The sequence below is a fragment of the Lissotriton vulgaris genome, chromosome 7 (assembly GCF_964263255.1).
Source record: "Lissotriton vulgaris chromosome 7, aLisVul1.2, whole genome shotgun sequence".
Lineage (NCBI taxonomy): Eukaryota > Metazoa > Chordata > Amphibia > Caudata > Salamandridae > Lissotriton > Lissotriton vulgaris.
Window position 1 is genome coordinate 1,459,393,098 of NC_141695.1, and position 17,332 is coordinate 1,459,410,429.

General features: G+C 46.5%; 1 protein-coding gene across 4 annotated transcripts in view; it reads right to left on the minus strand.

Moving 5' to 3' along the window:
* Window positions 1–17,332, minus strand: part of ARHGAP40 (Rho GTPase activating protein 40) — a 475,540-nt gene that overhangs the window by 121,173 nt on the left and 337,035 nt on the right. For all 4 annotated transcript variants that reach the window (XM_086932262.1, XM_086932263.1, XM_086932260.1 and 1 more), the window contains one exon: window positions 13,083–13,285. In XM_086932262.1, the coding sequence (XP_086788388.1) occupies window positions 13,083–13,263 (181 nt within the window). In that variant the 5' untranslated portion in view covers window positions 13,264–13,285. The remainder of the gene's footprint in view (window positions 1–13,082; window positions 13,286–17,332) is intronic.

Here is a 17,332-nt window from a genome sequence, read left to right on the forward strand (position 1 = left end):
CCATGAGGCTTCTAGTCTGTTGGTACAGAACGAGTAGGAAGAAGATGGTCACAGTTTCAGAGGAGTGCAACACGATGGAGAAGGAAGAACCATCCACTCATACTGCTAATACAACAGTCTGAAAAATTCAAACCTGCAAATTGGTTAAAAAGAGGTAAATAGAACAAAATGTTGCCTGTCCCCCACAGAGAAGTGGGTTGGTAATCAGAGGCGATAATGCTAACAAGAGGTACCGTAAACATCAACAAGCATTTACAATGCAATGGTCTCGGCATTATTAAAGGTAGAGCTATTGGCATTGCTCATGAGTTTTTTTTTGTTATCATAAATAAATGGCATTGTCATTTACAATGCCACCCACACATAGCCACCTACACAGTCATTCATCTTGAGACACCTACACAGAGCCACCCTCACACAGACAGAGCCAACCACACATAGAGCCACCTACAAAAAAAGCTATCCACACAAAGCCACCACACACACAGAGCCACACAGACACACACAGAGCCACACACACAGGAGCCACACACACAGGAGCCACACACACAGGAGCCACACACACAGACAGAGCCACACACACAGACAGAGCCACACACACAGACAGAGCCACACACACAGACAGAGCCACACACACAGACAGAGCCACACACACAGACATAGCCACACACAGACATAGCCACACACAGACATAGCCACACACAGACATAGCCACTTATGATCCAAGCTTCTGCTAACTAAAGGCATAATGCCATCACCGATAGATATATATAATGACCATATGGCTGGGCCCTCATCATTAAGCCTCAAGGCTCACCCATCAAGTATGAAATCAAGGCAGTGTTCCAGAGTTAAAGTATAGCCCATCTCCCCCTTGGAAATACATACACATGGTAGCCGCTCAGCTAAGAGACATTATACCCGACACAATTCATCAAAGACTAGAAAATCCAGGCATCAAGCAAAACAAAGCAACATGTTCACTAAGTAGGCTTACCGGTATAAGATTGTCAGCAGGTCTGCAAGAGCGAAGACGTCACGGCAGGAAGGATGGGGGACGAATAGCTTCACCGGACCAGTTTAAATACTCCCGGCTGATGACACAGCCAGGGGGCAGGGGAGCAAGCACATCCAGGGAGCAGGGGAGCAAGCACAGCCAGGGGGCAGGAGAGCAAGCACAGCCAGGGGGCAGGAGAGCAAGCACAGCCAGGGGGCAGGAGAGCAAGCACAGCCAGGGGGCAGGAGAGCAAGCACAGCCAGGGGGCAGGAGAGCAAGCACGGGCAGGGGAGCAAGCACAGACAGGGGGCAGGGGAGCAAGCACAGCACAGCCAGGGGGCAGGGGAGCAAGCACAGCAAGGGGGCAAGAGAGCATGCACAGCCAGGGGCAAGAGAGCAAGCACAGCCAGGGGGCAGGGGAGCAAGCACAGCCAGGGGGCAGGGGAGCAAGCACAGCCAGGGGGCAGGGGAGCAAGCACAGCCAGGGGGCAGGGGAGCAAGCACAGCCAGGGGGCAGGGGAGCAAGCACAGCCAGGACAGCCGGGGGCAGGGGAGCAAGCACAGCCAGGGGGCAGGGGAGCAAGCACAGCCAGGGGGCAGGGGAGCAAGCACAGCCAGGGTGGTGCAAGCTGTAGTGGTCTCCTGAGGACAGCCCTAGCACTCATTATTTTACAAACTAAGCACTGCTCCCAGTTCCAGCTGTTCTTGGTCCTGTGCCAAGCCGAGTTAAGAGTATGGCTATGAAAGGTATTGTAGAACCAGGAAGAGTTCACGGCAGAGGACCTAGTCACATAAACTGCATGGTACCCTAAGCCTTCGTCCGTGACCAGGTGAGTCGGCTGTGGTGTGAACAGTGTGTTTTACATTCCCACAGTCACTCCTAAACTCGACCGTGGTTCTTCATTGTTGGAAACCGGATCGGGAGTCAATGGAAAGTTAAGGAGAACATTAACTTTTCAAGGGAATACTTTTGTAAAACTTGCATCAGGGCATATATTTACGAAAGATGGAATTTATCACACTGCCATCTTGTCAAACGTTCAAAATGACGATGGAAATTAATATTATGCACATAATTTGCAACTTTCAAGCCCAGCCTGACTGCAGGAATTTGCGTTCACAATTTTCAATGCGGCCTAAAGATTTGTCGAGTTACGTGGCAAGCAGTGTCTCGCAGCGTGGAGGCACAGCCGTGTACTGCTAGCTATTTATTCTGGGATTTGGAAGAAAATAACAACCCCCGCCGAGACATAGAAACAGCGCTTGAACTACGTCAAACAATGTGCTTTCTTACACATCACTTTTCAAAGTCCACAGAAGCTGGTGTGATGTGCTCCCAAAAGCTGCAACACATATCTGTTGGACAACACACGAACTTGGCACGCTGGTTGGTCGGTGAGCCTGGATTTCCGAGCCCCGGGGTGAAGAAAGATGAGCGGGAGCCCACATTGCATGGAATCAATCTGCAAAACCTGGTGCGTGTGAGGTGAGCCTGTGAGTTCAGGGCAGTGCAGCGAGAGTATACCCCCACCGGTGGAAAAAAGTTGGCCCCAAATCGCATGTGGTCAGCAGGAACCCACTCCGCATCTGCAGTGCTGGCGCAGCCACCGGAGAGAAGGTGAGAACCCTAAGTGGGGCACCGAACAGTGAAGAAAAAAAAAAGCCCCTGCGTCATGCCCCGCAATCTGCGGCAGCAGCTCCTGCCCCCCACCCCGCGTAGCTAATGACCTGTGAGAGTCTGCTGCGGTGGGGGGGTGAAGAAGGGAGAAATGATTGTGTGGCCTGCGGTTGCTCTGAAGTGATCAGGCAAAGTTACTAAGCCTTTGATACTAGCGAGGTATGTGGTGCCCCCTCCGCATGGCCTAAGGGACAATAAACTCACTGTGCCGGGGAAGAGGTGCCGCGTGTGCTGCTGGCCGAGGGGAGTGCTGTTTGATTCAGGAGCTGTTTTTCCGGTGTCTATGCCCCGCCAGCAGGAAGAGTGCGTGCGTGGTGGCAGGCACGAAATGAAATGAGGATTGCCGGGTAGTCAACCGCTGCACATAAACACAACAGGGGAGACGGGTGCGGAGTTGGCTTTCTCCAGATATCTGCTGCGCACTGCGGGGAGGCTGGAGCTGGGTCCGTTTCCCAGCTCTGTCAGTGGGTGGGTGGGTGGGTGGGGGCTGACGCCGGCAGGAAGGGATGGGGCTGAGGAGGACTCTGTATCACTTCCAATTACTCTTTTGGGAGAGCACAGAAATACGTCAAGACATTTTAAACATCCTTGTAAAATAGTTTGAAGAATTCCAGAAAAGGTCAGGATTAGGAGGTGAAGGTAGGAGGCGGAACATGGAAGGGAACAATCTGACAACGAAGTCTAACCGTGTGGGAAAGAGGTAGAAGGGTCAAGCGGTGGAAATGTGCATATGCACGCAAGAGAGAGATGTTCTTAAAGGGGTTACTCCAGAGGGCTCCGTAGATCTGCAAGTGTTAGTTTAATATAGTTCTGTGGAGATGGACAGCGGGAGCATGCGATCTACCGCATCTACAACAACAGCTTAATGGCGGCCGGCGCTTCTGAAATTTTTCGGAATTGGGGGCGTGGTTTTGATGTTCTGAGTGACGGACAACGTCACTGTCTAAAGAACATCAAAAATTACGCCCCCAAATCCGAAAAGGACGGGGCTACATCGGAGTGACTGATCTCTCCTCCAATGGCTGGCCTCCGTTTAGGAAGCCAGCCAATGAAGGAGAGACAGGGCAGGGAGGCGGGACCTTCTGCGCTACGGAGAGTCATTAAATCTCAGGCCTAAGTCTGAGCAAGCGCAGCCTTTTAGGCCTTCGACCTAAAAAGGAGTGGATCAAGGATGAAACTTTGAGGGACTCCAAAGATGTGAATTTAGAGAGCAAGTAGCGGCATGAGAGAATTCAGGAGAAATTTCACAGGTGTAAATAAAACCAACCTTGCTCTGAGCTAGGGGTGATTAAGGGGCATCGCCAAGCCTGTGTCAAGAGGGCGGACTGTCAAATTAATAGGTGAAAGACGATGAAGTGAGAGTGGAGATTGCTATGGTGGTAAGAGGTGAAGACTTTAAATACATGGGCTATGAAAGTCTCCAGGGAATGTGGTGCACAAAGTCCAAAGAGAAGAAAGTGCCTTTAGTTGGTGATTGTCAAACTGAGATATCCAGTCGGGAGACTGGGCAATATGGAGATGGGAGAGTGTAGTAAATAGATCAGCAGGCAAATCCAAGGAAGTAGAAGAAGTCCTTTATTAAGCATTCCAAGACGTCATAACAACTACGGAAGAGTGCAGAGAGAACAGGACGAGTAAAGCCAAAGGCAGTGTTACACGCGACACAGATCCAGCGCGATTTACAAACACAGCAGGTAAGGATACGAACTGCAGGCAACTACTGTGTTGTTCACAGCATGACCATCAGATACAGCATGTCCATCACGAAGGTTCCGCCCATCCAACAAAACACAGAGTTTCTTCACACCGAGTCAAAATGTAAAAAAAGAACACGAAACTCAAAGTCAATAAAGCGCTCACCTCACCAGCGATGCTCATAAGGAGGTTGCTAAACAAAGAGTGCGGATGAGGCTAATATGAAAGCCTCAGTTTTGTCCGCTCTTGTCAAAAAGGATAAGCAAAGTCAAAGGCATGCGATGAGTTCAAGATATCGTCGCCAAAAATTTGTAGTAAATAGATCAACAGGCAAATCCAAGGAAGTAGAAGAAGTCCTTTATTAAGTTGTAGAGTAAGACAAGAGCGGACTCTTCCCTGCAGCAGTAACCAGTAAACTGCCACAGAACAGAACTCACAAACATAAGATCACAAAGAACACAGAAGTAAAAGCATTCCTAACATTCAGCATTCTACTGACATATTCTAGAATGACTAGAGCGATAACAAACTCTACAATGTACGACAGAGAGCATGGCTCTGCAGTGGTGTGACAACAGGCAGTCTTCAGTATTTGGATTGTTGACAGAGAGGAAAAGGACTGAGTTGTTGAATAGAACAGCGAATGAGGACAGGACTCTTGAGGAGGTGTTAGAGATTTGATAACCAACTGAGTGAGCATAAGAGGGACTGGCTGCCCACAGCATCATGACCAATTATGAGGAATTATAGTAGTGACGGTAGTGAGTTTTGCAGAATTCAAAGGGAGGCAACCTAAAATAGTGGGGTGGTTAGAATGAGTATTCGGTGATTAATGTGTGCTGGAGGGGGCAGGTGGTGTGCACCAGCCTAATTTTTTAATATTCACCTTCGGAATTTGCCCAGACCAAGAGATTGAAAGGAAGAAAAGAGGGAGACTGAGTAAGGAGAAACATTAGAACAGAGTGACAAAGAGAATGAATGTATGAAAAAGCCTACAAGATAAAATTGTAAGTGTAGGGTTGGTGGACGAAAGAGCCAGGCGGTGGGATCAAGAAAGTCCCCCTTGGTATTCAAACTCCTGCATCCAACAGCTCAAGTGTTAAGCTCTCAAGAATATGAGTGGGTCTCTAAAATCATATACTGCTATTAATTATCATCATTATTTATTACTGCAGATTAAGCAATGGTGTCTTTAGGGTGGATAATGAAGAAAGGCCACTTGAAGGGCAAAGAGGGCTGAAGGTGGCGAGAACGCCTGGGAGGCATTTCAAAGCTAAAATTCCCAGGCTGAATTTTGGCTTTGAAATGTTTTAGACATTATGCTCTGTCCGTGATGAAAGGGGCAGCCTGACAACCTTTTCCTGAAAAATGCATTCTTGCAATAATCTTTTTAATCAAAAAAGTCAAGGATCGTCAATACAAAGAAATTAACACTCACAAGAATTTTAACATTTGAAAGTGGCAAGCTCTTACTGCACCTATAAAAGTACAATTCAGTTTTAAGTGACCTTGCACTGATTCGGCTCTCTATTCTTCAGAATCAATAACAAGGGAAAGATTGGTAACAAAATGATAAATTAACAAGTCAAAATTCCATACCTGGTTCCTTCTGAATAGCGGAGAGGCATGCATGTTCAATAGCTCAGAATCTTATTTGTTGAGAGGAAGAACCAACAACGTTAGCTAGAACATAGGGTTAACAGTATCTACAATTCTAGGCTACACTGCAAGAGTGAATTCATATCGGCACTGCAACCCCATGCTCCGAAGTAGCAAATATGGGGTTTTGCGCACAAAGACGCTAGTCGCAGTTCTATGGTTTGCACTGCGCCACAAACAGCCTTGCGCCTTGTGCTTGAAGGACTCTTCAGATCCCTCACACTTCAATGAGACCTTTCTCAACATGTCTCACACCGCCAATTTCATTAATATTAATGAAGCAGGACTCAACTTATGAATCACTATAAAAATAAGAACATTTTAGGATCGAGGACTACATCTCAAAATTTCGAATGTGCATCCATTGTGGCACCTGCCCCTTAAACATACAGGGGTCATAATTGTCTCAAACTGCGGCATATTACGAATCTAGCATTGGGGAGTGCAAGACGTGGTCTGTGTGACTGCTGTCTAAATCAACCAATCTACCTACCTACCTATCATCTTAAAATCATATAAATTATGTTGTGAGCCAATGAGGAATTATTCTGTTTACTATCTAGATAGATAGACTATAAAACCAAAGGCTACAGGGATGTCATAGTTGTTAGGTTCGGATTTTACACACACAAATTCAGATGTTATAATTATCTCAATTATAACTCATGCCCTAAAGTAACTATAACTCGCATCCCCATCATGCACAGTTTTCTGATCGGTAATTTCACTGCAAATGTTGCAGTGATATTATCAATGATGGCATAAAGATGTAATGAGTGATGTAATATGTGGGGTAATTACCGGCTCTTGGTGAGGTCGCAAGTTATAGTTACCTCAGGGCACAAGTTATAGTTACTTGCTGCTGAAGTTCTATGGTTTTGTGTGTGTAAAATCTGAACCTACCTATAACAAACACGTAACCTTTGATTTTTAGTGATTTTCAAAGGTTTTGTAAATTCTATTACCTACCTTTAAAGCCTCTATAAGGTTTGTTTTTTTCAGTGAATTTCTACGTTTTTGTAATGCATGTGACCTGGATGTGTGAGTGGTTGTGTGGGTCTGCGAGTGGCTGTATGGGGGTGTGTGTGTGTTTGTGAAAGTGGGTGTGTGAGTACATGTGCAACTGGCTGTATGGGTCAGTAGTGGGCATGTCAGTAGCTTTATGGGTCTCAGTGTGGGAGTGGCTGTGGATGTGGCTGTGGATGTGGCTGTGGATGTGGATGTGTGAGTGGCTGTGGATGTGTGAGTGGCTGTGGGTGGGGAAGAGTGAGTGGCTGTGGGTGGGGAAGAGTGAGTGGCTGTGGGTGGGGAAGAGTGAGTGGCTGTGGGTGGGGAAGAGTGAGTGGCTGTGGGTGGGGAAGAGTGAGTGGCTGTGGGTGGGGAAGAGTGAGTGGCTGTGGGTGGGGAAGTGTGAGTGGCTGTGGGTGGGGAAGTGTGAGTGGCTGTGGGTGGGGAAGTGTGAGTGGCTGTGGGTGGGGAAGTGTGAGTGGCTGTGGGTGGGGAAGTGTGAGTGGCTGTGGGTGGGGAAGTGTGAGTGGCTGTGGGTGGGGAAGTGTGAGTGGCTGTGGGTGGGGAAGTGTGAGTGGCTGTGGCTGTGAATGTGTGAGTGGCTGTGAATGTGTGAGTGGCTGTGAATGTGTGAGTGGCTGTGAATGTGTGAGTGGCTGTGAATGTGTGAGTGGCTGTGAATGTGTGAGTGGCTGTGAATGTGTGAGTGGCTGTGAATGTCTGAGTGGCTGTGAATGTCTGAGTGGCTGTGAATGTCTGAGTGGCTGTGAATGTCTGAGTGGCTGTGAATGTCTGAGTGGCTGTGAATGTCTGAGTGGCTGTGAATGTCTGAGTGGCTGTGAATGTCTGAGTGGCTGTGAATGTCTGAGTGGCTGTGAATGTGTGAGTGGCTGTGAATGTGTGAGTGGCTGTGAATGTGTGAGTGGCTGTGAATGTGTGAGTGGCTGTGAATGTGTGAGTGGCTGTGAATGTGTGAGTGGCTGTGGGTGAGAATGTGTGAGTGGCTGTGGGTGAGAATGTGTGAGTGGCTGTGGGTGACAATGTGTGAGTGGCTGTGGGTGACAATGTGTGAGTGGCTGTGGGTGACAATGTGTGAGTGGCTGTGGGTGACAATGTGTGAGTGGCTGTGGGTGACAATGTGTGAGTGGCTGTGGGTGACAATGTGTGAGTGGCTGTGGGTGACAATGTGTGAGTGGCTGTGGGTGACAATGTGTGAGTGGCTTTGGGTGACAATGTGTGAGTGGCTGTGGGTGACAATGTGTGAGTGGCTGTGGGTGAGAATGTGTGAGTGGCTGTGGGTGAGAATGTGTGAGTGGCTGTGGGTGAGAATGTGAGTGGCTGTGGGTGTGAATGTGTGAGTGGGTGTGGATGTGAATGTGTGACTGTGGGTGAGAATGTGTGAGTGGCTGTGGGTGAGAATGTGTGAGTGGCTGTGGGTGAGAATGTGTGAGTGGCTGTGGGTGAGAATGTGTGAGTGGCTGTGGGTGAGAATGTGTGAGTGGCTGTGGATGTGAATGTGTGAGTGGCTGTGTGAGTGGCTGTGGGTGTGAATGTGTGAGTGGCTGTGTGAGTGGCTGTGTGTGTGAGTGGCTGTGCATGTGAATGTGTGAGTGGCTGTGGGTGTGAATGTGTGAGTGGCTGTGGGTGTGAATGTGTGAGTGGCTGTGGGTGTGAATGTGTGAGTGGCTGTGGGTGTGAATGTGTGAGTGGCTGTGGGTGTGAATGTGTGAGTGGGTGTGAATGTGTGAGTGGCTGTGGGTGTGAGTGGCTGTGAATGTGTGAGTGGCTGTGGGTGTGAATGTGTGAGTGGCTGTGGGTGTGAATGTGTGAGTGGCTGTGGGTGTGAATGTGTGAGTGGCTGTGGGTGTGAATGTGTGAGTGGCTGTGGGTGTGGGTGTGGCTGTGGGAGTGGCTGTGTGAGTGGGTGTGGCTGTGTGAGTGGCTGTGTGAGTGGGTGTGGCTGTGTGAGTGGGTGTGGCTGCGCGAGTGGGCGTGGCTGCGCGAGTGGGCGTGGCTGCGCGAGTGGGCATGGCTGTGCGAGTGGGCGTGGCTGTGCGAGTGGGCGTGGGTGTGCGAGTGGGTGTGGGTGTGTGTGTGGGTGTGTGAGTGGGTGTGCATGTGTGAGTGGGTGTGGGTGTGCATGTGCGAGTGGGTGTGGGTGTGCGAGTGGGTGTGCATGTGTGAGTGGGTGTGGGTGTGCATGTGCGAGTGGGTGTGTGAGTGGGTGTGGAGGTGTGAGTGGGTGTGGAGGTGTGAGTGGGTGTGGAGGTGTGAGTGGGTGTGGAGGTGTGAGTGGGTGTGGAGGTGTGAGTGGGTGTGGAGGTGTGAGTGGGTGTGGAGGTGTGAGTGGGTGTGGGTGTGGATGTGTGAGTGGGTGTGGATGTGTGAGTGGGCGTGTGAGTGGGTGTGGATGTGTGAGTGGGCGTGTGAGTGGGTGTGGATGTGTGAGTGGGCGTGTGAGTGGGTGTGGATATGTGAGTGCCTGTGTGGATATGTGAGTGCCTGTGTGGATATGTGAGTGCCTGTGTGGATATGTGAGTGCCTGTGTGGATATGTGAGTGCCTGTGTGGATATGTGAGTGCCTGTGTGGATATGTGAGTGCCTGTGTGGATATGTGAGTGGTTTTCTGGGAGGGAGTATGAGTGGCTGTATGAGTATGTGTGTGGGTGTGTAAGTGGGTGTGTGAGTGGGTGTGTGTGAGAGTGAGTGAGTGAGTCTAGGAGTGGATGTATTTTTGTATTGGGATCTTTATCCGTGTATCCTTACGCACACAAAAAAACATTTCTCTACAACTTCTTCCCCATGAGGGGGCCTTCACAGACCCCTCTATCAGTCTATCCTGACCCCTTATATCCTTTTATATATCCTTTTTACAAGTTTATCCACCCCCCCACAAGAACCACGTCTCGATTGACAAAATGGTGGCCGCAATTCTTCTCTGAGGTTACGACCAGCCAATCACAGCATTGCTGTTAACGTGTGGATCTGCAGATCCTCCACGATGGATCCACATTTCTAGATATACATAGATCTTTTTTTTTTAATAACTCCAAAACTACTGAAAAGATTTACAACAAGTAACGAAAAAGGACTCTTTCCCGACCGAAATCTAGCTTTCTGCCAACTTTGGTGTCATTCAATTCAGCAGTTCAGGCTGTAGTCATGTCTAAAATCCCTAAGGGAAATTGCATAAGGAAAATGTGCTTTGGAACATCCCCCCTTTTTCCTCAAGCTCAGCTTGACAAATCACACCGGCACTTTTCAGGCAGCAACATAAGAGACACACTAGTTTTAAAAATATTTCATGAAGATTCGTCAAAAGGTGCCAAAGTTATTAGCAAAACAAAAAAACGCTTTTCCTATGGAAACTAGGTCACATCTATAACAACCTTCTGACAACCGCCAGTAGGTTTTAGATATATGTTCAGAGCGGGAAACAGCTTTTACAGCACTGTCATTACATCACAAGACTATTACAACACGGTTGAGTGGGTGTGGATGTGTGAGTGGGTGAATGCATTTATATCGCAAGTCACTACAACAACTTGTAGGGGGCGCTGAGGTATTGGAAATTAATTCCAACACCTTTGTCATTGTAACGACCACGTTGTAAAAGCAAGCAATGTAATACATTGCATTGTAATGTACGGTATCGTTCCGAGCAGAAGAGGCGTTATTTTTTGCAACCCACAATCATTTATGCCAGTCAGTCAGTCTGTGACCAAAAACACACACACACATATATATATATATATCCAATAAACAAAGTGTCCACAAGGAGAAATCGCACATGGAATAGTTACCGCACACGGCCTCCAGCAGCAGCAACCTCAGCACGCACTCGTGACTCTCCAATTGCATGTGCCAGACGCGTTTCAAGCAGTAAGCCCTTTCTCAATGGCATGCAAATAACAAGGCGAGGCATCCGAATAGGTTTGGAACGTATTTAATGATAATAGAGTCCCCGCCCATGTGGACGTGTGCAGTAAGGCATCCTGGTAAATGTAGTTCCTCTGCCCTTGACTCAAGTTCCGTCAATCCCAAGTGGATCAGGAGCCTCACGATGTACTTAAATATTATCTCGGTTGGGCGAAAGTCAGGAAACAGGCACTGAGTTGCTCCCGATTGCTGCTGCTGGAGGCCGTGTGCGGTAACTATTCCATGAGCTATTTCTCCTTGTGGACACTTTGTTTATTGGATAGATATAGATATATATATGTATATATGTGTATATATTGTTTATATGACGTGACGATTATATATTGACATTTAGTAAGAAATGTTCCACGTTCATAGCAAGGTCTGGTGTGCCATATAACGCATTAGCTAGCACATCTGTGAAAGGACAGTTTGGAAAAAGATCTGCATGAAAACAAAATATCAGTGCAGCTTCACTGGCGTTTTTCAGATGACCGATGTGCTGATGACTGGATCCAACAACACTTGCTCATCAATCAACTAGACCAACCCTATTGCAAAACCAGAAGTAAAAGGAGCAGAAAAATCAATTGAGAACAAAATGGCATTCGACCACGAGAAGATGAGACATCATCAGTGAAGCCACAAATGAATAAGGGGGATTTATGTTTTATTGTTTTCACTACTGTTTGTGTGTATATGCCATTTTTGGGATGCTGTGAAGTCACTTCCTCTCTGGAAAGCATTAGCAGCTGTGGCCTGCTTGTTCATATATCCCCATCCTAGCCAGACAGCGGAGTGTGTACTCAGGCCTTTGAGTGTGCCTGCAGGTGGATGGGAATCTCAAGAAAAATGTCTAAACAACAAAAATGTTTTAAAAACCCAGAACCTGACCACACAGATGTGAACTGGGATTCTAAAGCCACAAAGACTCTGCGTTTCCAGCCAAAGACTCACTGTCTAATTAACTAGGAGTACCAGTAAACTGGTGGTTGGTAAAGGGGTGTTGCTGGACACAGCTGAATTTGTGCGTTTTAATTGTAAGATGCTATACCCGCTTAATATGCGCATGGAAGACAATATATTTATTGTTGGAGAGGCAGGTAGTTGTCAAGTCCTTTCTATTTGTCACACATACTGTGAGCTGTGCTCTAAGAGGTATATATAGATTTGAGATTTGGGTTAAGTGTAGATATTCACTTACCTACAGCCCTAACCAACAGCGGTTCGTCCAGGTAACAGCGGTAGGTCGGTGGATCCGGGTAAGGGGGGGGTTTCGAGGGACGATGCCAAGGGAAAATTAATTATTTATTTAATTTTCCCTCTGCTTCGTCCCTCAAAATCCCCTCTTACCTGACCCCAGCTCTTATCTGCACGGACCGCGGCTATCCTTACCTCGGTGAGTATCAGCGTGTGAGGGGGTGTTGACAGACCTCACTTCCTGTTCAGATAACTGTGTAAGCTCTAGTTGGCAAATGCTAAACACATGTTAATTCATTTACACACAGAGCAAAGTCAGCTCTGGTCTATTAGAGATGTGTAACTGGAAGTTATTCCCCAAAAAAAACAGTAAAAACTCGGATTTGTGTGAGGTATGTAAATATCACACGCTCCAGTGAAAACAGTCTGAACTCTTGTCTGTGAGATGTGTAAATGGAACATTCTTTTCAGATAGCAGTGTATGGTCTGACCGGTTCGGTAATGGGACAAGTGTCAGTTTCTGTTCAGATATCAGCACGAGCTCTGATCTGCGAGAGGTATGTAATTATGACTTCCTCTAAGAGATTGCAGAGCACCTGTGGTCAGGGACATAGCAATCACTTTGGCTCTCGAAGTGACATTTTTGACCTGTTGAGAGTTGCTGCTGTAAATCTGAATAAAAGACTGCACAACATATCTGAAGAGAAACACGTTGCATTGAGCGTTTGACGAAGGCATGGAGTAAATGCTGGATTGTGGATCAAAACCAACTGCAAGGTTTATACTATTAAAAAAAAAAAAAACAGAAGACTGGAAGTGGCACTGACTTGCATCATCAGACTTACAGGCTATAAACAGTGGCAGAACGTCCAAGTAGGAAGAGAATACAACTAAACAGCATAAGATGCAACTTTCCTAAAAGCTCACCTTCAGGAGTTTTGGGGTCCATGGAGCTGCCATCCTCAGGGTCGGAGTCGCTGCTCTGGTTGATGTTCTCCACCTCGGTCCAGAAGTCGTCCATGGATAATGTGTCAAGAGGATCAGCGCAAGAGCTCGAGCAGTCCGACGAAGGAGATTCCAGGGAGTTCCTCCGAAGAGTCTGGCTCATTTTGCAAGGACAACGTCTGGGACTACAGGAGAGAAAAGATAAAGGGTGTCAAGGGAGACTTATGCAGCATTTTTAATACCTGGCATTGGCAGGCCTCATTTATATTGGTGTAATATTAGTAAAAATAGAATAAAAATAGTAAAATAGAGAATAGTGACATAGAAAATTCCACAAACTTCAAGAGCAAATGCTAAATCTAGAAACCGGTTCAGCCAACTTAGGGGCCTATTACCATGGAGGGCGGACAAAATCCTCCCGCCACTGTAACGGAATGCGAGACCGTCCGCAAGGGGTGAGGCAGTCCCGCATCTGACATTAGGATGCCACCGCCACTGTGGCAATGGCAAAACCTATTACCAGCATTGTGGCAGGCGGTGCTCAGAGCACCGCCCGCCACAATGCTGGGAATGCATGTTGTGCATTTGCATGCACAATGTGACCGGCACTGCGTGGTGCCTGCCACCTTGTGCATGCAAATGGAGGGGAATACCATAGATAACCCCCCATGTGCACCCCCACGCCCCCAACATCCTGGGGGCCCGCTATGGGCCCCCGCAGGCAAAGACCACATGCCTTTCCATGGCGACAATGCCATGGAAAGGCACATCGCCGCAGGCATTGTAATATGGATGGCGGTGTCTTGCAGACATCACCACCATATGAACCTTGTTTTCCGCCGGTCGACAAAGCAGCGGGCGGTCTTTCCGTCCGCCTCGGATCCCCCAGCCATCATAATATGGCGGGCGGATCGCCCCCGCAGGGCCGGCGGTGACTACCGCCAGCCCGGTGGGGGCGATCCGCCCACCATCCTACTGGGCCCCTAAATGTCCTTTACCACACGGCTAGTACAGTGGAGCAGGAAATTTAGCCAGTGGATTAGCTGCCACCATTAACATTTCCTTCAGAAATTGGTGGATTTTCCAATACCACCACACTCTACATCAGACAGCAGTTCTAAAACATTCTTAAAAAGTGCTGTGATGGTTTTCATTTGGATAACAAAGTCTTACCACTTATTTCTAGTTTTGCTATTAAATATTACTCAGCCTATGCAAGCTCTAATATTTATAATTTTTAAAAAAAACTAAAAAAGTTGCCTAACCAACCGCTGACGCCCACAAAAAAAAACAAAAAAACAACAAAGGGAAGTTTTTCAACAGGGCTATGTTATTGGTCATCCCTAAAATAGCAATAAAGAAATAGTTCCCCTTTGTGAAGGTTATCAACTCTATCTTCTTTAGCTAGACCACTCCCCTTTTGTAGCTATATCTTCATACGGAACCTTTTTCTAAACCCTTTTTGGTTATAAAACTACATTTATGGCTGAAAATAATTTCAATTACACTGGTCAGAGATACAGGATACCAAGCAGGTGCAAATTAATTTTCACTGGGTAAATTTGGGCCATGACTCTATACAATTACAGAGTAGTAAACTAAAGGTGTGTTGAGAGTTTGTGAAGGTCACACAATTTTATTTTTGTGGATATTGACAAACTCCTCTTTGATCCTTTCGGATTAGAAATTTTCTTCAGCAGAGGGCTGGAGTAAACCCCCTTTCTAGGGAGGGATGGGGAACGAAGCAGAATGGATTTCTTATGATGAAAAATAATTTGCTCGTACAGAAATAAACTGAAAAGAAATGAGCGACTGCACAGCGGAACTCCTATTCCCATTGACAATTGTAGCGTACCATAATTCCACACTTCTATCACCAGCAACTTTCAGCTAGCTGCTATATTCATAGTCAATAGTGGTGACACTTCTCTGGGCCTGTAGTATAATGTTAATGGGACAGCACTGGTACTTCTCTTTGGGATTGCATAGCTTTTAACAGGACATTTGAAGCGCTTCTCCAGAGAGCTGTAATTCTCATTATGGGATGGGTAAGCACCAATATTTTTTTAGTAGGCTGATCTTTAGTGTTTTAGCAATTACATGTCCCCTACGTTTGTTCCCGAAAAGGATCAAACATCAACCAGCATTAAAACTCTTCTAATATAACATTAGCGTATGGGCCCAGATGACCTGTGGCAGGCGGATCGTTTTTTTAAAAAGAAAAATTAAAGAGAATTTTATTATAGTTTGTATTTGTTTTAGGAACCATTTCGAATGATATTCGGTGATCATCAACTACATTTTTGTCATCCCGCACTCACTCAAAATACTTTATTAGAATCAAAATCAAAAGAAATGTATCCCATCAACTGACCCAGGCAGACATCATTTACCCTCCTGAGTTAAGACTCTGATAGTCACCCAGTGTTGGGTGTCAGAGGTGATAATCATGTGTGAATGGAGAGAACTTGTATTCACCATGATAAATTGCCTTGGTGCTTGACACTGCCTTAGCCGGATGTCTTCAAATTACGGGGTGGGCACCCTGATGTGATCACGTGGGAAGGGGGAGGGCAGGCACAGGCTATGAGGAGCATCATGCTGAAGACAGTGCTGTGTTTTTAGAGAATCAAAAAGATTGCCTGTGAGCAACTCCATATTGTGCCATCATAACATCTCACTCAGATCCTAACTGGGAGTAGTAGTGTATGGGAGTGATGGGAGGTCTAAATAACCCCCGAAGCCCCATCACATCATTTGTGAAAGAGACTCACTCTTGGGATACTTTAACACTTTAGGGAGCACAGTTTTTACATAGTATGTTTAAATCATGCATATGATAGAATTTTTAAAATGGATAACTGAGCATAAATCCAATAATTGAACTATTAAGTGTGTTTAGAGATGCATATTGTATGGACTAATTGAGGAAAAATATGTCTGTCATTATGGGGATCCGGATTTTTCTTTTTTTTTTTTTTTACACGAGAATGGAGTGCAGCATTAAAACGTTTGAAGACCACTGGCCTACGGTGTCATTCGGCAACTAACTACTGATCCAGAACTGATACAGAGTAGTAGACAGAAACAACAGCAATCAACACTTCTCGCCCCTAAACCAGTCACAATGGGCCCTGCCAGAGCAGTGCAAGGTGGGACTGGGAAGACAGGAAGACTGGCAGATGTTGGGCACTGGTGCTGCGAAGAAGACTTGGTCTACATTACTCCAGAACCTGTGAGATATGTTCACGCCTAGCACCACAGGTACATGCGGAGTGCTAGTATTTCTTGGAAATGGGGAGGATTCATGGCAGCAAGTGCAATTCATGCGCAGTGGAGGCACAAATCCAGGGTTCATGTAGGGTCACTGAACCTTGGGCCCGGGCAGTGCTCTGATCCCCGTGTACAGTGCCACAACTAACCACCACACATTTACACACATGCATGAAACGCACAACTGTTTAAAAAACGTAACTCTCAGATTTTCCCCAGTCTTAAAATTCAAGATTATTGATGGGAACATTGGCATTCCAGTGCGAAAGACAGTAGCTGGCATTTGGGAAGGTAGCGAACATAGACCAAGCTGTAGATATGAATGTTTACAAATCTTCCCAATATATTTTTTTAATTAAAATCGGTTAAAATTTACAACTCGGCAAACTGGGTATTAAAACAACCAAAATCCCCCCACTAAATAGGAGCGCCTAAGGGAGGGAATTTCTGCTCCAAGAAAATCGCTTTCCAGGTAGGAAAAAAATCATTTGTTTGAAGTGCAAATTCACATTTCTGTCATACTTAATCCTGTGGATTGTTCATCTGCTGGCAATCCGCCGTTTACGGTAGCAGAATTTAGTATGAAAATCTGCAACTTGCAAACATTTCCATGCATTGTCCTAGAGGTTTGGTGAATCCCCTAAATTACAGAAATCTAGACGCATTAGAAGAGGACACCTTTGATGTGTGAATTTCTGGCTGTTTCATGGTTCTTTGTGAATGGGCCTATCTCAGGTCTTAAGAAATGGTAAACTCAAGATACTTCTTTTGTGCACTGACCTTTAATACCTCACATGCAATGAATTACTCTTGGCATGGTGGACCTACTCTTAATTAATGACTGCCTAATGCCCCCATTTTCCCCTCCACTTTTTGAATCAGTCAGTGCCTATATTTTCCACTTTCAGTATCAGCCCTTAACACAACTATGGTACATTTGCCAGAAGGCACATCGTATC